The 24,372-nt window shown below is 32.6% G+C and overlaps 1 protein-coding gene and 1 long non-coding RNA gene across 2 annotated transcripts in view; one reads left to right on the plus strand and one right to left on the minus strand.

Moving 5' to 3' along the window:
- The window catches only part of LOC136034289 (NADH dehydrogenase [ubiquinone] iron-sulfur protein 6, mitochondrial-like), a 19,153-nt gene extending 18,432 nt beyond the window's left edge, over window positions 1-721 (minus strand). Inside the window, exons 1-2 of the mRNA XM_065715428.1 lie at window positions 713-721; window positions 463-522 (exon numbers count right to left, since the gene is read on the minus strand). Of these exons, the coding sequence (XP_065571500.1) occupies window positions 463-522; window positions 713-721 (69 nt within the window). The remainder of the gene's footprint in view (window positions 1-462; window positions 523-712) is intronic.
- Window positions 722-792: 71 nt separating this feature from the next.
- The window catches only part of LOC136035100 (uncharacterized), a 49,147-nt gene continuing 25,567 nt past the window's right edge, over window positions 793-24,372 (plus strand). Inside the window, exon 1 of the long non-coding RNA XR_010619333.1 lies at window positions 793-892. This is a non-coding gene — a long non-coding RNA (uncharacterized LOC136035100). The remainder of the gene's footprint in view (window positions 893-24,372) is intronic.

Here is a 24,372-nt window from a genome sequence, read left to right on the forward strand (position 1 = left end):
AGCAAAAAGTCAATGGATTAGAATTTTACCCCCCTTTCTAATATAGTAAAAAGTAGCTAACCTACAATTTTATCAATGGTCCTCCTCTTTTAAACTGTGTTAACTAGGATTATTCTGCACATTATGAAGTATAAATTGTTTTCTTAACATGTTTCCTTATGTATAGCTGGAATCCTAGGTTTACACCAAATTGTACTCAAATTTACCCTTTTTAGAAATGATATAATTAGCCTAGGGCTATACTTTTTAGGATTTTTTAAGTTGTTGTCAGAATTTTTTACTGTTTCCTTCTCAACAGCCCAAACTATATGCTGGTACCAAATACTTCCTTCAGAAGTAAGAAACCAATACATATTTACTATTAAACAATTTTAGCTTCCACAAACACAGTTCTTAGCAAATTATTTTTGTTAGGACATCAAAGACCTTGCTAAAACAGGGACCAAGCAAAATATTGTTTACCTGCCCTGTGTGTGATGTAATATCAGCAGACTTGAAAAGACTACAGGAAAAATCTTCTAACTTGGGTTGTTCTGATTACGTTTTGAATTTTCACTAAATTCATTTTTCCCTCCTTGTTTTCCAGAAAGTCATCGACTTCTTCGAAAACAATGTGGCCAGGGGTTTACTTGTCCGATTACTAATCTGATTAATCCAAGCGTTTTTTGAGACACATATGACGTCAGAGGTTAGTCGGATTATCCCCTCAAACGCTCAGCATTACTTGTCCGTGGGCTGGCACTTTATAACCCCCAAATAAAAAGATTATTTGAGGATTGTGACGTCAATGCTATATATTTTTTTAAATGGATAAACATGTGAAATCGTTAAGTCTAGAGAAAAGACAAGGAAACTGTAAATAATAGAAATAATCTTAGCTTTTCAGTGACCTGTAAGTAATATTATGCATATTTCTTAGTATATAAAGGGTTTTTGGTGTTCTAGGTCTGTCTTGCATAGGCTAAGCTTCATAAGGTGTCAGAAGAAAAGTTTTTTTGTTATTAAAAAGGTTGATTCTTAGGGAGGCAGCTATCACATTGGTGAGTTAGTCAAATGTTATTATATCAAACAGGCCTAGTTTCTAAACCATCCTATAATTATTAGTTGGAAAAAATTTAGAATGATTAGGCCAATACCTATAGCCTTTTATATAGTCTATATTTGTTGAGATTGCTATTTAAACTGGATATTTAAGATACATTAGGGGTAAAATTTTACTTTAGCTACTTTTGGCTATCTTTGAAAGAGGTTAGGCTAGGAAAATAAAGCTTTCAGGGATGTGTCTACAGGCTAAAGTATGTCCCAGGAAGGTATTTTGAAGTACCTACTTCTACTTCTTTTCCCTCTATAGGGTCCTGAAATTTTTGGGTGCCTTATTTTTTGGTTATCAGTTTCTTTTTCTTTGGCCTTAGTTCTTAATTATTCTGGCCTTAGACAACTCCTGTTGATTGAGCAGAACTTTAAGCCATAACACTGTTTTTTTCTAATTCTAGAAATAATCTTTTATGCCACCTCATTATAGGTTAAATATATGGCTTATATTATTTATTCTCCATGAATTTTTGTTTTATTTGATTTCATTGATGTCAGTTGCTTTCTGTTAAAAATACATTTATTTTTTTTACATCAAGCTTCTTCTTTTGTGAAAAAATTTGAACTGTTTTTCTTTTTATATCTATATATATAAAATAAGTTGTCTGTGTGTGGATCTGTGGATCTGTGGATCAGGTGACGTCACACTAAATTATTTCACACTGATACAAAAGAAGAAAAAAACTAAAAAAGGTAAAAACTACAAAAAAACTAAAAAGAAAAAAAAACTAAAAAAGCTAAAAAACTAAAAAAAGGTAAAAATCTAATAACTAAAAAAAACTGAAAAAAATAAAAAAGGCAAAAACTACAAAAAAAATAAAAACTAATAAAAAAACTAAAAAAGCTAAAAAACTAAAAAAAACTAAAAAACACTAAAAAAGGTAAAAAACTAAAAAAAAAACTAAAAACTAAAAAAGAAAAAAACTAAAAAAAAGGAAAAAACTGAAAAATAAAAGAGAAAAAGAAAACTAAAAAAATATGAATAAATATATATAAAAATAAGTTGTTTGTGGGTTATGTCTGTCTGTCTGTCTGTCGAGTGACGTCGTGTTTGTCCGCATATGACGTCTGAATTATTTCACACTAATACAAAAGAAGAAAAAAACTAAAAAAGGTAAAAACTACAAAAACAACTAAAAAGAAAAAAAAACTAAAAAAGCTAAAAAACTAAAAAAAACTAAAAAAAGGTTAAAAAACCAAAAACTAAAAAAAACTGAAAAAACTAAAAAAAGGCAAAAACTAAAAAAAAAACTAAAAACTAATAAAAAAACTAAAAAAGCTAAAAAACTAAAAAAAAACTAAAAAAAGGTAAAAAACAAAAAAAAACTAAAAACAAAAAAAGAAAAAACTAAAAAAAAGGAAAAAACTGAAAAATAAGAGAAAAAGAAAACTAAAATATATTAATAAATATAAAAAATATAAATATAAATATAATATAAATTAGCAATCAACAAAGCACCAAGACACAAATGACGACCGGGACACAGGGAGTATAAATGACGACCAGGACATAAGTAAAAAAAAAAAACTAAAAAACTAAAAAAATGGTAAAAACTACAAAAAAACTAATAAAAAAACTAAAAAATCTAAAAATCTAAATAAACTAAAAAAGAAAAAAAAGAAAAAAGGAAAAAAATAAAGGAGAAAAACAAAACTAAAAAGAATGTATATACAGACCGGGACACCGGGATACAAATGACGACCGGGACACAGGGAATATAAATGACGACCGGGACACAGGGACAACTACAATGGGGACGCCGGGGGGCACAGGGGGATATAAATGACGACCAGGACACCGGGACACAAGGAATATAAATGACGCCCGGGACACTCAAAGTGAAATCACAGACTGGAACACCGGGACACAAATGACGACCGGGACACAGGGAATATAAATGACGACCGGGACACGGACATAACTACAAAGGGGACGCCGGGGTGCACAGGGGGATATATAAATGACGATGGCGACTCAGGGAATGGTCGATTAGCAATCACCATCAACAAAGCTCAAGGGCAATCATTAGAATCATGAGGTATAGATCTGAATACGGATTGTTTTCCCATGGACCATTATATGTTGCATGTTCAAGAGTCGGTAAACCTGAAAATCTATTTATATGCACAGACAATGGGACAGCAAAGAATGTTGTATATTTGCAAGTTTTACGTAGTTAAAAATATATATATATATATATATATATATATATATATATATATATATATATATATATATATATATATATATATATATATATATCTATATTCACAGGTGGGACATAGGGACACAACTACAATGGCGCGTAACTAATATGGCGTTTAACGACTTACGCGCGCGGGGGGGCTTGGGGGGGGCGCGAAGCGCCCCCACCAACTAGGTGTTGGGGTGGCGCGAAGCGCCACCCCAACAGCTAGTATTGTATAAAATGTAAAGGAATACCTGGCCCTTCATTTCACAGATTCAACTGAAAGTATTTGAGGCATCTTACATCAAAATTCATTTGACACATTTTAATGTTTTTTTTTTTTTTAGATGACATAGGACACCATTAAAGTTTTGCATTTGCTTTGCTAAAAATTGTCTTAAAAAGTGCCAAGTTTAGAGAGTTATGTTAATATTTTTCTTGCTGATGAGTATAATTTTTTTTTTAAATTCCCTCTGTTTAAAGAATTTTAGAGAGATTCTGAGCCAACCATGGGTATATTGTTGTTACAAATGATTTTTCTCAAATGGGCTTGTGGAAAACAAGTAGAACATATAATTTCTCTTTTTTTTATTATTTCAAAACCAGAATATCACAAAACTAAGGATTAATATTGCTGATTGTACCTTAAGTAAATACAATCCCTGATGGAGTTTTGTTGATACCTGTTTAAAAATTTATTTGTCTTAATGAAATACATATTGTTTATGGGACAGCAATGAGCAACTATGACTTGAGTTTTTTTTTTTCAATATTTTCTTTTTTCCAAATAATTTTTGTTCTCTGGTGACATTTGTGTTCGTTCCTAAGTGGCTGGCACTCTAGGTTGAGAATCCTTTATCCAAAGGGCACAGGTTTAATTTCTGGCATTAGCAGTTTATTTGGTTTGGGACAAAGGTCAGTGATGTAACTCTGTAAGTTCAGCCAGAATTGGCCCAAACTTAACAGGTTACCTAGAGAAATCTGGGGTCAGTAAGCAGGAAGGACATGCAAAAGCATAGGATGACTGGCCCCTAGCTTCCTATTGCACTTCCTGTCTAAAGGATTACCTGGTCCTTTACTAGGCTTCTGACTTAGCCATAGGAGCTTTCTTTTAAACCCATTAAATATAAGTACAAAGGAAGAAATGTCAGTAAGGTGGTCCTTCCTTTTCAATGAATTTTTGATGTACAGACAACAGTGTAGGTCATAAGAATTGGCTGGTGAATGTTTTGCAAGGTTTAAAAATTTAGGGCAATTGCTCAGGTTGGCAACTGAGCACAAAAGTAAAATTTTGTGAATGGTTTTTCTTTGTGAATGTTATATTTATGTCATGACCAGAATTTTAAAGTTAATCTTCATTGTTTTTTTTAATTTCCATGGCCCTAGGACTTTAGTGTATTAAAACCTACCTAATGTCCATTCATTTTCTTTTAAACAGAGAGGAGTTCTATGTTTCCTAGCTTCAATAAATTTATATGCAATTTTGAGACCAGGGTTACAACGTAGGTCAAAACTTGCAAGTGGAACTATGATATGACTAATTAATTTGTAAGAAATGCATATCAATTTAAAGATTAAAAAATTATGTAGAAAACAAACAAGACAAATAAATAAAAGTACCCCTTTACAACCATTTAATTAAGTGTAACAAATGTAGATTATCCCTAAGATTGAAATGAACAAAGCTTCAATTATGAATCTGTTTTCTTTAAACAGACTGAAGGGACAAACCTCCAAGCTATGACAAATTCAATCTCACTTTTGATCTCTTTCCTTTTCAATAGTAACTTTCTTTGGATTTTTTTTCAACCAAGTAAAAACAGTAGGGACATGATCAGGTATAAGTGACCTTCCACTAAGCCTACATACCCAGGGGAAAATTGTGCAGCTATACTAATAATTGGTAAATATTTTGTTGTTCATATGTTTGATTTACAAATAAAGTGAACATACTCCTTGATGCCCTTTTTTATTTTTTACAAACATAATAAGTGCTTCAAGTACAAGTTTTTGAGCTCTTGAAAATGACCAAAGTATACTCAAATAGTTTTTGGGTATAAGAAAGCTTAAAACATTGGTCTCAAACTTACTGTTTCATTATTAATCCATTTTTTACATGTTGTATAATCTATGAGCACTGATTTTCCACAATTAAGTTGGATTAATAAATTTTACAATATTATGCTGTATTTCTTCTTCTTTGATGCCAAATTTTCAATTAAGGTACGTGTTTTTGGTCATTTTTGACAAAATAATGTATGTTTTTCACTGCCAAAATTTGTTAGGTTAAGTAAGGTCAAAAAGTGCTTAAACTTGAACTAGCAAAATAAGCAATTATTATATTTGTAAAGAACATACAAAAAGGCATCAAGTGGTATATTCACTTTATTTGTAAATCAAAATATGAACAACAAGAAATTCACCTCTAACATGCCTAATTTGCAAACATATAGCCCAAATTATATATTTCCAATGTTTTCTGCCACCTTTTACTTGTTTTGCCACAGTTGCCTCAATTAACAGGTACAAGGGTTGAGGGATAGATTGGCAGAATCAATAGAAAATATGTAATTTCAGCTATAGATTTCAATATTAAGAGGGTTGGGGCTAAAGTAGAGCAGGGCTGCATGTAGAAAGCTATAATTATTATGTAAATTACAAAGAATCATCTTTTTTTAACAGGTTTTCTTCTATAGGTCTACAGGTCCTTCTCTTGGCTTATACCACATCAAGCATTATATAGCCAAAGAAGAATAAGTAGTAAAAATCTATATATACATAAGCACATGTTATTTAACAATGACTTCTCTAGTGCTTAACTATGACCCCTTAGTAATATTAACAAGAAACAAGGGTAAAACTGGTGCAAACAGTATCACTGGCTTTCATATAAAGTGAATATACCACTTGATGCCTTTTGTAATGCTCTTTACAAATATAATAATTTCTTCTACTGCAAATTCAGATTTAAGCACTTTTTCACCTCTTGACCTCTTATAGGTCAAAAATGACCTATAAATGGAGTCATTACAAATCTGTAATAGTTTAGAAACAAATTTGGGCTATATATTTGCACATCAGGGGGGTGGGGGTAAAGTATAGCATAAATTATATATGTAAACTAACCATTGCTGTTTTTTTTTTAACGTGTTTGTGCACACCAAATTTTAATCAAAAGAGAAATCACCAGTGCAACAGCACACACATAAAAAAATTCAAGCAATGGTTAGTTTACATATTTAATATATGCTACACTTTACCCCCATCCCCTGATGTGCAAATATATCGCCCAAATTTGTTTCTAAACTATTACAGAATTGTAATGACCCCATATATAGGTCATTTTTAAGAGGTCAAAAAGTGCTTAAATCTGAACTTGCGGTAGAAGCGATTATTATATTTTTAAACAGCATTACAAAAGGCATCAAGTGGTATATTCACTTTATATGAAAGCCAGTAATACTGTTTGTACCAGTTTTACCCAATGGTAAAACTGGTGCAAACATAAATAGGTAACAGAAAAAGTGAAATTTAGTGTAAATGACAATCAGGAACTGGATCAAGGGGGCCAAAAACAGGGCTATATAATTGGAGTTCAAACAACATGGTGATTTTTAAGTGAAAAAAAAAACACTTCCCTGGCTAATTTAGGACTTTGAATTAATTAGCCTATCAAAATTTTCCTATCCTATGCAATTGAAATAATTTTCCCTTTTCAGAGCACTAAGACAATTTATCACAATAAAAAATATCCAAAGCATCTTTAATGGAATGACTTAAAAAGGCAAATGACAACCACAATTTGAAATCTTACAATTAAACTTCTGGCCACACAAATTGTATTAGGCTACCCAGCTCTGAAAGAATTGCTGAAGCTGTATTTGCCTGTAAAATTTGAAACACGCCCAAAGTCCTAGCCTCTCCCTTGTCAAAACTTCACATAGCATTAAAACAATAATTACACGTGACCAATGTTGTTATTATTCGCAATTAATCTTGCCGTTTTAAGTGACACGTGGCCAGACAAGTATTTGTTGCTATCTTTTAGGGGTTAAACCTCGATTAGTAAAAATCCCATTGGACAAGTAAACAAACGCACTCAAAGTCAGGATGACAAAATCTCCCAATTAACGAAATAATTTGGGATGTATACTAACAAAAACAAAACAAAACATAGTTATACCACGTCAAGACACTTCGACCCCCCCCCCCCCACCTCACCCCAATGATAGTTGGTGAGATGAGGAAGTGGAAAAGTTCGATTAATTTTTTAACAGATCATAATTTTCACATTGTCAACATAAAGCAGCCTCGCCCATACCATTTGTAGTTGCAGAAAACATGGAAATCCAGCTACCTTTTGAACCATCTAAAAATTCATCCTTTTAACAGCCTAGCCATGCCCAATGCTCTCTATGGATGTGATAATTGACAGAAAAAAGCCAAAAACGAATGCATCCTTCTTGTATTCGAAATGAGATGCCTGTACGTGATAGCGAACGTTAGCTACAATGGCCATGCTACAAATGAAGAAGTCCAAAGAAGACTAGTCACCAGACATAATCGCAAACAAAACTATAAGACGAAAATTGTGCTGGCTCAGGCATACCGAGAGAGTGAATCCTGCTCACTCACCCAAGTTCTTGCTCTAAATGACTATTTAAGGACACTAAATACAAGGAAGACCTCAAAAGAAGCAATTTGTAAACTTTGAGTAGCAACGTATCATCCAACTAGCACACCCGGCTTGGCACAATAACAGAGATACCTCAACTGAAGATCTAAAGTTTAGTATTTCAAAGTAGATCCAAGTTGTCTTAATCTGACTAATAAAATCTTGCTTTTTTGATCTAAGGCATTTCTTTTCTGGTTGTGTTTTTGTCTGTACTCAGGCCTGAGTTCTCAGTTTCAAATGAAGAGATGCTAAATTATTTTTAATATCAATAACTTGCATAAATTAGGCTTATAATACCTTATACACGTGATCAGTTGATATTTCTATAAATAAACTAACAAGTCTATGGTTTCTACCAATTGTTTCTAATAATGGTAGTGTCTAACTATAGGCGTAGGGTCAGAATTAATCACAACTTAGAACTTCCTTTAAAGTACAAAGGGCAGTGAAACAAAAATTTTACTGTTTGAACCAGGTAAGTGGAAACTTACAAAACCATATATGTCTTGAACAATTGAAAAAAAAAAAAAAACAACCAATTTTTAATGAAAAATCTCAATATGCAATTAGCTTTTGTTTTTATAGTAAAAGGTATCAATTAAAACACAGAAATTAGGCTTAAAAAAGCAGTAAAAAAAGCTAAAAGTGCATGGTAAAAAATAGCTAGTAAAGCTCTCCCTTGAAGGTGCTGTTGTCTTTAAGAATCAACAGACTGTTCATTTTTTTATTTCAATGGAGAAAAATACCAAGAAACATTGACATTTCTTTTTAATAAAAAGGAATGCCGAAGTTAACTAATAGGTTTCATTTATTTCCATGGTTCAACATGGCAACAAGAAAATTGTTATTATGGTGTCCTTACTGTTTAAGTTAGGAGAGTGTATTCCTCCGTTCAAGAATTTTCAATAATTGTGATTTAAGGATGTATTTATTATTTCAATTTGACTTAATTTGTGAGAGTTTCTGACCATTTTCCATTACATATTGTGAATCTGAATTAAAAATACCATTTTCAAAATAATATTACATCAATAATATTTTTGTCATTCTATTCAATTACAATAAGCTGAATATGTATTCAGAAAGTGAGAGTAACAAACAAAAGAAAAATCACTTGTGTGTATAGAACAGGATAATTTTTGAGGCACGGCATAAAAAAAAATCATTTTGAGACAGAGTGAATACTGCAAATTTTTTTTGTCATACTTAATTTAGTGCAATGATACTCTTGGACTTGAGAATATGACAACCTAATCAAAAATAATAAAAAAAAGTAAATCACCTGTAAAACAGTGGTTCCAGGATCTACCAATACTTTCTTGTCATCAACAAATACTTCAACTTTTTCTAGTGCAGAAGAAGCAGCACGTGTTCCTGAGCTAATGACTCCATTTGGCTTAGCTAAAACCCTAGCCAAAGGGATTCTCAGTGCCATCTTCAAACCAATGCAAACGCCTGTAAAACAAAGAAACTTGTTTTATTCACTTGAATTTCACCTTTTGAGGAATGGTTAATAGCTACTACTGAGAAACCATATCTACATTCAAAGAAAAATAGACAGAGAATCTTCAAGAAACAACTTGGAGAATCATTCACCTGTGAAAACAAAATTTCAAAATGTCTTTTCTAACCTTTTTATATTTTCTAACCCTCTTCACAGCAACTGATCTTTGTGCAACTATGCTAGGAGTCACATATATAGAGGATAAGAGAAGCAGTCAAAACAGAAGGCTAGCCTGAAATGTCAGTTATTTGCAGTTTTCTTGCATTCAAGACTATTGTGCCACTACAAACCTCAGGCATGGCAGGATCATTATTTGTATTCCGCATTATAAAGTTGCATAGCTCAGCATTAGCCCATCCTAATGGATTATGCCTAGAGCCAGACTAAAGCAAAATACAAGGCACTAGATGGAGGGGGGGGGGGGTACTGCATGATCTTGAAAATATTTTTGTTTAATATTTTCATTTTAAAGATTTGAAAAAAAATAAAACAACAAGGATGTCAAAAAAAGTAAATGGTATGGTGATACAATTGCTTAATAGCATAAAATGTTCAATATTTTCTGAATGACCCTTCCATATGCATATAAATCTAAAATATATCACATTTAAGTGTATATAGGGAAAGCAGAGACAATTTTCTTATTGTACCCTTGAGAGTAATAGCTACAAGTAAGGGTCTGGTATTGCAGAGTTTGGTTGCTATCCTGCCATTGTCTGACCACAAGACATGGTATTTTGTATAACACGTTCCCAAGATCTGATGGACTGAGGCTAGTAATGGCTAGCAAAATAATGCCAAGGGGTGGGGGTGAATCTCCCTGTACATATGAAGTACCACTCATGGTACAGGAAGACCCCTTGAGGAAAAATTAAAGGAGAGAAATGCTTTTGCTCCTACCAGTTTTAAAATCCTGTGCTGCTTGGTAATAATGGCTGGCAATTAGTAGGATCCTGTGCATGTGCCCCCGGCGTCCCCGTTGTAGTTGTGTCCCTGCGTCCCGGTCGTCATTTGTATTCCCGGTCGTGATTTGTGTCCGGGTGTCCCAGTCTGTAATTTTTCTTTGAGGTTCCTGGTCGTCATTTATATTCCCTCTGTGTCGGTCGTCTATCAGCAGCAAGTTTTTTGGCATAGACTCTTTGAGCAGCTTCCTCGGCTGTTGCCATTGTAGGTTCTTCAGTCATTTTACAATTAAACATTTTTCCGTGAACGCATGTCTTAAATACCATTAATGACGTCACCGTCATAGCAAAATTGACGACAACTAACTTCATGACGTCAGTCGACACAGAAACATGACGTCACCTGACAGACAGACACACAGACAGACAACTTATTTTTATATATATAGATATATATATATAAGCCCCCCCGCGAGCGTAAGTTGTTACGCGCCGTATTAGTTACGTGCCATTGTAGTTGTGTCCCTGTGTCCCACTATAGGTTTACCGACTCTTGAACATGCAAAATATAATTGTCCATGGGAACAACAATCCGTATTCAGATCTATACCTCATTATTCTAATGATTGCACTTGAGTTTTGTTGATGGTGATTGCTAATCAAACATTCCCTGTGTCTCCATTGTCATTTATATATCCGCCTGTGCCCCCACCGGCGTCCCCGTTGTAGTTGTGTCCCTGTGTCCCAGTCGTCATTTATAGTCGACAAACATGACGTCAGTCAACACACAAACATGAGGTCAGTCGACACACACGTCCCAGTCGTCATTTGTATCCCGGTGTCCCAGTCTGTAATTTCTCTTTGAGTGTCCCGGTCGTCTATTTTTTCTTTTTTCTTTTTAGTTTTTTTTGTAGTTTTTCCCTTTTTTAGTTTTTTTATTTTTATTTTTTTAGTTTTCTTTTTCTCCTTTAATTGTCAGTTTTTTTCCTTTTTTAGTTTTTTTCTTTTTCAGTTTTTTTGTTTTTTATTAGTTTTTATTTTTTTTTCTTTTTACCTTTTTTTAGTTTTTTTTCTTTTTTAGTTTTTTTTCTTCTTTTGTGTTAATGCTAAAGCCAACATTCGAACATGGAACCTCTCGGACCTAGAACCTCGGACCTTCCCTGTGTCCCCGTCGTCATTTATATATCCCCCTGTGCCTTTTTTTTTGGTTTTTACCTTTTTTTTGCTTTTTTAGTTTTTCTTTAGTTTTTCTTTTTAGTTTTTTTTTGTAGTTTTTACCCTTTTTTTAGTTTTTTATTTTTATTCTTATTTTCTTAGTTTTCTTTTTCTCCTTTATTTTTCAGTTTTTTCCTTTTTTAGTTTTTTTCTTTTTTAGTTTTTAGTTTTTTTTTAGTTTTTTACCTTTTTTAGTTTTTTTTTAGTTTTTGGTTTGTTTTGTAGTTTTTACCTTTTTTTTTAGTTATTTTTATTAGTTTTTAGTTTTTTTTCTTTTTTAGGTTTTAGTTTTTTACCTTTTTTTACTTTTTTTAGCTTTTTTATTTTTTTTTTGTTTTTTTGTAGTTTTTGTAAGGTTTGAGCCTGGAACCTCTCGAACCTAGAACCTGGAACATACCGCTTTACCAACTCAGCTACATCAGCTTGTATACTTTCGTTTTTGAATTGGTATATGATGAAATAATTCAGACGTCATATGCGGACAGACAGACAGACAGACAGACAGACATAACCCACAAACAACTTATTTTTATATATATAGATATATATATATATATACTAGCTGTTGGGGTGGCGCTTCGCGCCACCCCAACACCTAGTTGGTGGGGGCGCTTCGCGCCCCCCCCAAGCCCCCCCGCGCGCGTGAGTCGTTACGCGCCATAATAGTTACGCGCCATTGTAGTTGTGTCCCTATGTCCCACCTGTGAATATAGATATATATATATATATATATATATATATATATATATATATATATATATATATATATATATATATATATATATATATATATATATATATATATATATATATATATATATATATATATATATATATATATATATATATATATATATATATGGTTTTAACTACGTAAAACTTGCGAATATACAACATTCTTTGCTGTCCCATTGTCTTTGCATATAAATAGATTGTCAGGTTTACCGACTCTTGAACATGCAACATATAATGGTCCATGGGAAAACAATCTGTATTCAGATCTATACCTCATGATTCTAATGATTGCCCTTGAGCTTTGTTGATGGTGATTGCTAATCGACCATTCCCTGTCCCGGTGTCCCGGTCGTCATTTATATCCCCCTGTTTCCCCCGGTGTCCCCGTTGTAGTTGTGTCCCTGTGTCCCGGTCGTCATTTATATTCCCTGTGTCCCGGTCGTCATTTGTATCCCGGTGTCCCGGTCTGTATATACATTCGTTTTTTAGTTTTGTTTTTCTCCTTTATTTTTTTCCTTTTTTTTTCTTTTTTAGCTTATTTAGATTTTTAGATTTTTTAGTTTTTTTATTAGTTTTTAGTTTTTTTTTCTTTTTAGTTTTTTTGTCCCGGTCGTCATTTATATCCCCCTGTTTCCCCCGGTGTCCCCGTTGTAGTTGTGTCCCTGTGTCCCGGTCGTCATTTATATTCCCTGTGTCCCGGTCGTCATTTGTATCCCGGTGTACCGGTCTGTATATACATTCGTTTTTTAGTTTTGTTTTTCTCCTTTATTTTTTTCCTTTTTTTTTCTTTTTTAGTTTATTTAGATTTTTAGATTTTTTAGTTTTTTTATTAGTTTTTAGTTTTTTTTTTCTTTTTAGTTTTTTTGTAGTTTTTACCTTCTTTTTAGTTTTGTTAGTTTTTTTTTTACTTATGTCCTGGTCGTCATTTATACTCCCTGTGTCCCGGTGCTTTGTTGATTGCTAATCGAACATTCCTTTTGTCCTGGTCGCTTTCTCTTTGAGTGTCGTCATTTATTTTTTTCTTTTTTAGTTCTTTTAGTTTTTACCTTTTTTAGTTTTTTTTAGTTTTTTAGATGAAAATTTTTTTTAGTTTTTTCCTTTTTTTCTTTTTAGTTTTTTATTGGTTTTTACCTTTATTTTAGCTTATTTTTCAGTTTTTTCCTTTTTTTTTAGTTTTTTTTTATTTATTTTTTTTTTTTAGTTTTTTACCTTTTTTTAGTTTTTTTAGTTTTTTTAGTTTTTTTAGTTTTTTAGCTTTTTTACTTTTTTTATTAGTTTTTAGTTTTTTTGTAGTTTTTGCCTTTTTTTAGTTTTTTCAGTTTTTTTTTAGTTTTTTATTGGTTTTTACCTTTATTTTAGCTTATTTTTCAGTTTTTTCCTTTTTTTTAGTTTTTTTTAGTTTTTAGTTTTTTACCTTTTTTTAGTTTTTTTAGTTTTTTTAGTTTTTTAGCTTTTTTATTTTTTTTATTAGTTTTTAGTTTTTTTGTAGTTTTTGCCTTTTTTTTAGTTTTTTTAGTTTTTTAGCTTTTTTATTAGTTTTTAGTTTTTTTTTGTAGTTTTTGCCTTTTTTTAGTTTTTTAGCTTTTTTATTTTTTTTATTAGTTTTTAGTTTTTTTTGTAGTTTTTGCCTTTTTTTAGTTTTTTCAGTTTTGACGTCACCTGATCCAGTTTTTTCAGGTGACGTCACCTGATCCAGTTTTTTCAGGTGACGTCACCTGATCCACGATCCACAGATCCACAGACAACTTATTTTTATATATATAGATAGTTTTTTTTTTTACTTATGTCCTGGTCGTCATTTATACTCCCTGTGTCCCGGTGCTTTGTTGATTGCTAATCGAACATTCCTTTTGTCCTGGTCGCTTTCTCTTTGAGTGTCGTCATTTATTATTTTCTTTTTTAGTTCTTTTAGTTTTTACCTTTTTTAGTTTTTTTTAGTTTTTTAGATGAAAATTTTTTTTAGTTTTTTCCTTTTTTTCTTTTTAGTTTTTTATTGGTTTTTACCTTTATTTTAGCTTATTTTTCAGTTTTTTCCTTTTTTTTATTTTTTTTTTATTTTTTATTTTTTTTAGTTTTTTACCTTTTTTTAGTTTTTTTAGTTTTTTAGTTTTTTAGCTTTTTTACTTTTTTTATTAGTTTTTAGTTTTTTTTGTAGTTTTTGCCTTTTTTTAGTTTTTTCAGTTTTTTTTTTAGTTTTTTATTGGTTTTTACCTTTATTTTAGCTTATTTTTCAGTTTTTTCCTTTTTTTTAGTTTTTTTTAGTTTTTAGTTTTTTTTAGTTTTTTACCTTTTTTTAGTTTTTTTAGTTTTTTTAGTTTTTTAGCTTTTTTATTTTTTTTATTAGTTTTTAGTTTTTTTGTAGTTGTTGCCTTTTTTTAGTTTTTTTAGTTTTTTAGCTTTTTTATTAGTTTTTAGTTTTTTTTGTAGTTTTTGCCTTTTTTTAGTTTTTTTAGTTTTTTAGCTTTTTTATTTTTTTTATTAGTTTTTAGTTTTTTTTGTAGTTTTTGCCTTTTTTTAGTTTTTTCAGTTTTGACGTCACCTGATCCAGTTTTTTCAGGTGACCTCACCTGATCCATCCACAGATCCACACACAGACAACTTATTTTTATATATATAGATATAATCTGGCGTAACGGACAGACAACTTATTTTTATATATATAGAAGATATATATATATATATATATATCTATATATATATATATATATATATCTATATATATATATATATATATATATATATATATATATATATATATATATATATATATATATATATATATATATATATATATATGTTTTTAACTATGTAAAACTTGCGAATATACAACATTCTTCGCTGTCCCATTGTCTGTGCATACAAATAGATTGTCAGGCTCTTGAACATGCAACATATAATTGTCCATGGGAAAAAAAAAACCGTATTCAGATCTATACCTCATGATTCTAATGATTGCCCTTGAGCTTTGTTGATGGTGATTGCTAATCGAACATTCCCTGTGTCGCCGTCTTCCTTTATATATCCCCCTGTGCCCCCCGGCGTCCCCGTTGTAGTTGTGTCCCTGTTTCCCGGCCGTCATTTATATTCCCTGTGTCCCGGTCGTCATTTTTGTCCCGGTGTCCCAGTTTGTAATTTCTCTTTGAGTGTCCCGGTCGTCATTTATATTCCCTGTGTTCCGGTCGTCATTTGTGTCCCGGTCTGTATATACATTCGTTTTTGAATTTGTCTTTTTTTTTGGTTTTTAGTTTTTTACCTTTTTTTTAGTATTTTTTAGTTATACCTCTTGATTCTAATGATTTCCCTTGAGCTTTGTTGATGGTGATTGCTAATCGAACATTCCCTGTGTCCCCGTCGTCATTTATATATCCCCCTGTGCCCCCCGGCGTCCCCGTTGTAGTTGTGTCCCGGTTGTCATTTATATTCCCTGTGTCCCAGTCGTCATTTGTGTCCCGGTGTCCCGGTCTGTATATACATTCGTTTTTGAACTGGTATATGATGAAATAAATTTTTGTGTTTTCCCCCTTTTTTTTCTTTTTAGTTTTTTTTTTGTTTTTACCTTTTTTTTATTTTTTTTTAGTTTTTTTCTTTTTTTTTTTTGTAGTTTTTACCTTTTTAGTTTTTTTATTTTTATTTTTTTTAGTTTTGTTTTTCTCCTTTATTTTTCAGTTTTTTTTCTTTTTTTTATTTTTTCATCGGCACGAATTCTTTTCTTACTTTCTCTATCAGCCGCAAGTTTTTTGGCATAGACTCTTTGAGCAATTTCCTCGGCTGTTGCCATTGTAGGTTCTTCAGTCATTTTACAATTAAACATTTTTCCGTCCAAGATCTTCTTACAATTAAAAATTTGTCTTTTGAGCAGCTCCCTCGGCTGTTGTCATTGTAGGTTCTTCAGTCATTTTACAATTATACATTTTTCCGTCCACGATCTTCTTACAATTAAAAATTTGTCTTTGAACGATTTTCTTAGACATGACATCACTCGACACACAGACACACAGACAACTTATTTTTATATATATAGATAGATAGATAGATGTCCCGGTGTCCCGGTCGTCATTTGTGTCCCGATGTCCCGGTCTGTAATTTCGTCAGTCGACAAACATGACGTCAGTCGACACACAAACATGACGTCACTCGACACACATACACAGACAAATAGTATCGCAAGTCAAATCTAAGTTAACACGTAAAAGTAGTGTTATACCCCCACCCCCGAACCCCCTAAAGAGCTGTGTCATTTACGAACAAAAATAATTACAATAATAATCCTGATAAATGAAAAAAACTAAAGAAAGTACACTGGTTGTTGAATGTTCAATCCTTGAATTTTAAGCAATTTCAAAATTTCAAAAATTTATTTATCAATTATGAAAATACATTTAATTTTCGGTAAATCCCAAATGACATAATAATAGAATAAAGATAAAAAAATGGGTTAGATCTTGAAAAAATTGCAGGCAAAAAGTTATACCATTAAATACAGAAAAATGCATTTATTAGTACATCCAAAAACAATATCAATGAATTAATCACTTTATCTATATATAAGAACATAATCAAGTACTTTGCTTCGATTCAAAAGCATAGATTGTGTGAGCTGAAAAACATACCAAAGAAGAGGAAAAAAAATTCGGTAAATCCCAAATGAGATAATAATAGAATGAAGACACAAAAATGGGATGGATCTTGAAAAAATTGCAGGCAGAAAAGTTATACCATTAAATACAAAAAATGCATTTATTAGTACATCCAAAATCAATATCAATGAACTAATCACTTTATTTATTTATAAGAACATAATCAGTTACTTCGCTTTGATTCAAAAGCATAGATTGTGTCAGCTGAAAAACATACAAAACAAGGGAAAAAATAAAAATAAAAACCCAATATACAAGGAGGCAGATAAAGTAAATACAAAAGAAAGATGAAAATAAAGACGGTAATGTAAAAAAAGTGAATAAATACATATTAATATATCACAGAGACACTAAACATAAATAAATTTGAAAATTAATATGGGAGGGAATTTTCAATACGTTGTAAGGATTTATAGTTTAAGGGATGACAAGTTCTCGAGAAACTTTATTATATCTGATTCAATTCAATTAAATCGTTATTTAAAAAATTAAAATAAAGACACTATTGTAAAAACAAAATAAGATACAATGAATAAATCATAGAGACCCTAAAACAAAACAGATTTTAACATTAATACGGGAGGGAGATTTCAAAATGTTGTAAGAATTTTTATTTCAAGGAGAGAGAAGCTCATCGCTATCCTTAGGAAAAATAAGTGAAATTCAACCTGAAATTCAGAATGAAGGGGCCAAAGGCTAAAAGCTTATCATATAATAACACAGAAAAAGAATGTCTTTTATGGGATTATTGGGGCTACAGTTAAAAGAAAACAAAGTAAAAATAGGGCATTACCGGCATAAGGGAAATATTCTTCAAAATTTCTCCCTTATTGTTTGAAGTAGGAGAGATTACATCCAAAAAACAACCACATGTTCAATGTTAGCGACTGAGGTGTCCTTTCTAGGGTTTTATTGGTCTTAGATAATTAAAGAGAAAGAAAAAACTTGGACCCTACAAAAACAACTTTGCTATTGAATGGCATAAACTAAATGAAAATAGAAATCGTCATAATAAAAGAAATGTCTCTCGTGCAGGGCTGTCACATATAAGGGGGAAGGGGAACACCCTCGACTCTCATGGTTTTGGCTACACGGTAAAAAAATTCCCATTTGTCAGGAGGCTTGAGTTTTTGTGGCCTTTATCTTATGGGATCTAAGGACGGACCCATAGAGTATCAACAACTTACATGCTGTTTATTTTACTTTGATAGGGAAAGGACGACTCGTTGCCACAGTAAGCGTTGAACTGGTTTCAAGTACGTCATAATAATGTCTGAAAGTTTTATAGTCCGGGTTGCAGCAGTAGCTTGCAACCATGTTGGAGATTATATTAGAGAGCATGATTCAGGAATGGCACCTTTAAAAAAAATGGTGATCTTACAAAAAAACTTAAAACTTCTAAATAATGAACTGTAACGATCCCTTATGTAATTTAGTTACTATATGCTTTGGTTTGTTCTTTACTAGGTTTCACCTACATCCGACGAAACTTCCAGAGTTCCCATTTATAATAAGCTATATCGATCCTTTATGTAAACTTTAACATAATTCATGAATCTCTGAAGGAATTCTTTATATTAAACATGGCAGTTAGTATCTAATGATCGTCTTTTAATATGAAAACTTAGTAGCACTTGAAACTGATGGATTAGTTTTACCTAGTGCTGTTGGCTTAATTGCACCTGCAGCGAAATAATATTACAGTGAAATAAAATCTTGACCTGAATTGCTTTCAACAACCAATATCATTATATATCAAATATTGAGTTTAATATTATCAGTTCTTTCCAAGACTATTCGAGACAGAGATAGTTTTTATGTAACAGAATAGTTTCTGTTCTTTTTGAGTTTTAACGTTTCTCCTTTATTTCAGTTGAAAAACTTGTTTGTCTATTTAATCAAATATTAAAGAGCTGATATATATTGATTTGCTTTAAAAACTATACAGCTCAGTTGAAATTATTTTAAAGACAAATGGTGGCACATGGGTTGTATTCATATATCCATTGTTGAATATTGAATATATTGATTTCAATAGAATTGTTGTTGTCAATGAAGACGTTTTTCACTTGCTTTATTATTGGCTTTTCGAAATCTTAGTTAGTCAACGAACAAATTGAGCTATCGTTTATTGATAAGTGAACAAGAAAACAAACTAATATTAAGAATATTGGGAAGTAACTTAGTTTATGAATCATTATACAAGAGTATCTAAGTGCATACTTGGACCTAAATCCCCTTGCCTTTGCGTCTTCACCTGTACTAGTGAATTTTTCAGTGCTTTTAATTACCCCTGGCCATTAGCTCATTGATGGGGAACATAGATACGCTGAGAAAATACCCCCCCCCCTCTTGTAAGGACACCTCCTTGCCCAACAAAAACATTACTTTTAACTTTTTTTCACAAAAAAATGGTGTGCATGAACTACCGTGTCTGCAGCGGTAGCTTACTACTGAAAGCAGGTTTGCCAAGGGAGAATCGAGGGCAAATATAAAAAATGTCATATTAAATCCTATTTTTAGTTCAGAGAATAAGAATCCCATCTTGTTGTTTAAGCCTGTAAAGGGTCCCTTTCTTTAGTTAGAGTCAAAACTGAGAGTTAATTTTCGTTATATTCCGTGGGTTGCTTAAGTAGTTCTTAAGTAGGTGTACAGATTACTACATTTTGACATTTATAATAATGACTACATTTATAGTAACTATATGATGAAAATAATCATGGCTTCAATAATAGTTACTTCTCTGGGCTATGATGTCATTTACCGTCACAGACGAGCTACTCATTCATATTATCAATTCGTTAAATGTTCATATTTAATACCTTGTAGCAGTGAAGTGGAAAAGGCGACGCCTGTAGTCAATTAGGTATAAGGTTCGATTCCGCCTGCTGCAAGGAAATTGGGTTACGTAATTCTGTTTTGAGATCAACTCTTTTGTGTTATATTTTGTTCCTAGCACCCGATTTCAGCTTATTCTTAGAAAGTGGTAAGGGTCTAATCGCTGCGGTTTTTACGGAAAGTCTGGACCTTTAGCCGGATTGATGAATATGACTTGGCATTTTGGAAAGCTTCGTAGAACTCTTGCCTGGGGCCAAAAAGCATGGTTTATGCTTGTCCTTGAGCCAGAGCCAATAGTTTGTGAAGTGAAGTGGAGTTTTATAGCCTATGTCAGAAAGAACTATCTGAAGTTATGCAGTCAAGCTTTCGTTTCATTAATGTTTCTGCTTTCGAGTGGAAAGCTCTGTTCTAGCAGGCAAGCACCAGTTTCAAATTGAAGATGGACTAAAATCTATAAGTATTTAATATATACAGCAGTTACCCGGCCCCACAGCCAATATATCTTCCTTTGAGTGATAGATAGAAAAATTTACAGAAAAAGGGGGTATTTTCCCACGGGTCCGAAAGTGCTGCCATCTACTGTTTCTACTCATTTCTGTTCGTGATTTCAGCTGAGTTTATCATTCAGGTTTTCGCACCTGAGATTGCAGTAGAGAAATGGTATCAGTTGTGGCTCTTAAACTTTAAATATATATGTCAATATATATTGACTTGCTTTAAAAACGATACAGCTCAGTTGAAATTATTTTAAAGACAAATGGTGGCACATGGGTTGTATTCATATATCCATTGTTGAATATTGAATATATTGATTTCAATAGAATTGTTGTTGTCAATGAAAACGTTTTTCACTTGCTTTATTATTGGCTTTTCGAAATCTTAGTTAGTCAACGAACAAATTGAGCTATCGTTTATTGATAAGTGAACAAGAAAACAAACTAATATTAAGAATATTGGGAAGTAACTTAGTTTATGAATCATTATACAAGAGTATCTAAGTGCATACTTGGACCTAAATCCCCTTGCCTTTGTGTCTTCACCTGTACTAGTGAATTTTTCTGTGCTTTTAATTACCCCTGGCCATTAGCTCATTGATGGGGAACATACATACGCTGAGAAAATACCCCCCCCCTCTGGTAAGGACACCTCCTTGCCCAACAAAAACATTAGTTTTAACTTTTTTTCACAAAAAAATGGTGTGCACGAACTACCGTGTCTGCAGCGGTAGCTTACTACTGAAAGCAGGTTTGCCAAGGGAGAATTGAGGGCAAATATAAAAAATGTCATCTTAAATCCTATTTTTAGCTCAGAGAATAAGAATCCCATCTTGTTGTTTAAGCCCTTAAAGGGTCCCTTTCTTTAGTTAGAATCAAAACTGAGAGTTAATTTTCGTTATATTCCGTGGGTTGCTTAAGTAGTTCTTAAGTAGGTGTACAGATTACTACATTTTGACATTTATAATCATGACTACATTTATAGTAACTATATGATGAAAATAATCATGGCTTCAATAATAGTTACTTCTCTGGGCTATGATGTCATTTTCCGTCACAGACGAGCTACTCATTCATATTATCAATTCGTTAAATGTTCATATTTAATACCTTGTAGCAGTGAAGTGGAAAAGGCGACGCCTATAGTCAATTAGGTATAAGGTTCAATTCCGCCTGCTGCAAGGAAATTGGGTTACGTAATTCTGTTTTGAGATCAACTCTTTTGTGTTATATTTTGTTCCTAGCACCCGATTTCAGCTTATTCTTAGAAAGTGGTAAGGGTCTAATCGCTGCGGTTTTTACGGAAAGTCTGGACCTTTAGCCGGATTGATGAATATGACTTGGCATTTTGGAAAGCTTCGTAGAACTCTTGCCTGGGGCCAAAAAGGATGTTTTATGCTTGTCCTTGAGCCAGAGCCAATAGTTTGTGAAGTGAAGTGGAGTTTTATAGCCTATGTCAGAAAGAACTATCTGAAGTTATGCAGTCAAGCTTTCGTTTCATTAATGTTTCTGCTTTCGAGTGGAAAGCTCTGTTCTAGCAGGCAAGCACCAGTTTCAAATTGAAGATGGACTAAAATCTATAAGTATTTAATATATACAGCAGTTACCCGGCCCCACAGCCAATATATCTTCCTTTGAGTGATAGATAGAAAAATTTACAGAAAAAAGGGGTATTTTCCCACGGGTCCGAAAGTGCTGCCATCTACTGTTTCTACTCATTTCTGTTCGTGATTTCAGCTGAGTTTATCATTCAGGTTTTCGCACCTGAGATTGCAGTAGAGAAATGGTATCAGTTGTGGCTCTTAAACTTTAAATATATATGTCAATATATATTGACTTGCTTTAAAAACGATACAGCTCAGTTGAAATTATTTTAAAGACAAATGGTGGCACATGGGTTGTATTCATATATCCATTGTTGAATATTGAATATATTGATTTCAATAGAATTGTTGTTGTCAATGAAAACGTTTTTCACTTGCTTTATTATTGGCTTTTCGAAATCTTAGTTAGTCAACGAACAAATTGAGCCATCGTTTATTGATAAGTGAACAAGAAAACAAACTAATATTAAGAATATTGGGAAGTAACTTAGTTTATGAATCATTATACAAGAGTATCTAAGTGCATACTTGGACCTAAATCCCCTTGCCTTTGCGTCTTCACCTGTACTAGTGAATTTTTCAGTGCTTTTAATTACCCCTGGCCATTAGCTCATTGATGGGGAACATAGATACGCTGAGAAAATACCCCCCCCCCCTCTTGTAAGGACACCTCCTTGCCCAACAAAAACATTACTTTTAACTTTTTTTCACAAAAAAATGGTGTGCACGAACTACCGTGTCTGCAGCGGTAGCTTACTACTGAAAGCAGGTTTGCCAAGGGAGAATCGAGGGCAAATATAAAAAATGTCATATTAAATCCTATTTTTAGTTCAGAGAATAAGAATCCCATCTTGTTGTTTAAGCCCGTAAAGGGTCCCTTTCATTAGTTAGAATCAAAACTGAGAGTTAATTTTCGTTATATTCCGTGGGTTGCTTAAGTAGTTCTTAAGTAGGTGTACAGATTTCTACATTTTGACATTTATAATCATGACTACATTTATAGTAACTATATGATGAACATAATCATGGCTTCAATAATAGTTACTTCTCTGGGCTATGATGTCATTTTCCGTCACAGACGAGCTACTCATTCATATTATCAATTCGTTAAATGTTCATATTTAATACCTTGTAGCAGTGAAGTGGAAAAGGCGACGCCTATAGTCAATTAGGTATAAGGTTCGATTCCGCCTGCTGCAAGGAAATTGGGTTACGTAATTCTGTTTTGAGATCAACTCTTTTGTGTTATATTTTGTTCCTAGCACCCGATTTCAGCTTATTCTTAGAAAGTGGTAAGGGTCTAATCGCTGCAGTTTTTACGGAAAGTCTGGACCTTTAGCCGGATTGATGAATATGACTTGGCATTTTGGAAAGCTTCGTAGAACTCTTGCCTGGGGCCAAAAAGGATGGTTTATGCTTGTCCTTGAGCCAGAGCCAATAGTGTTTGAAGTGAAGTGAAGTTTTATAGCCTATGTCAGAAAGAACTATCAGAAGTTATGCAGTCAAGCTTTCGTTTCATTAATGTTTCTGCTTTCGAGTGGAAAGCTCTGTTCTAGCAGGCAAGCACCAGTTTCAAATTGAAGATGGACTAAAATCTATAAGTATTTAATATATACAGCAGTTACCCGGCCCCACAGCCAATATATCTTCCTTTGAGTGATAGATAGAAAAATTTACAGAAAAAAGGGGTATTTTCCCACGGGTCCGAAAGTGCTGCCATCTACTGTTTCTACTCATTTCTGTTCGTGATTTCAGCTGAGTTTATCATTCAGGTTTTCGCACCTGAGATTGCAGTAGAGAAATGGTATCAGTTGTGGCTCTTAAACTTTAAATATATATGTCAATATATATTGACTTGCTTTAAAAACGATACAGCTCAGTTGAAATTATTTTAAAGACAAATGGTGGCACATGGGTTGTATTCATATATCCATTGTTGAATATTGAATATATTGATTTCAATAGAATTGTTGTTGTCAATGAAAACGTTTTTCACTTGCTTTATTATTGGCTTTTCGAAATCTTAGTTAGTCAACGAACAAATTGAGCTATCGTTTATTGATAAGTGAACAAGAAAACAAACTAATATTAAGAATATTGGGAAGTAACTTAGTTTATGAATCATTATACAAGAGTATCTAAGTGCATACTTGGACCTAAATCCCCTTGCCTTTGCGTCTTCACCTGTACTAGTGAATTTTTCAGTGCTTTTAATTACCCCTGGCCATTAGCTCATTGATGGGGAACATAGATACGCTGAGAAAATACCCCCCCCCCCTCTTGTAAGGACACCTCCTTGCCCAACAAAAACATTACTTTTAACTTTTTTTCACAAAAAAATGGTGTGCACGAACTACCGTGTCTGCAGCGGTAGCTTACTACTGAAAGCAGGTTTGCCAAGGGAGAATCGAGGGCAAATATAAAAAATGTCATATTAAATCCTATTTTTAGTTCAGAGAATAAGAATCCCATCTTGTTGTTTAAGCC

This window comes from Artemia franciscana, chromosome 13 (assembly GCF_032884065.1).
Source record: "Artemia franciscana chromosome 13, ASM3288406v1, whole genome shotgun sequence".
Taxonomy (NCBI): domain Eukaryota; kingdom Metazoa; phylum Arthropoda; class Branchiopoda; order Anostraca; family Artemiidae; genus Artemia; species Artemia franciscana.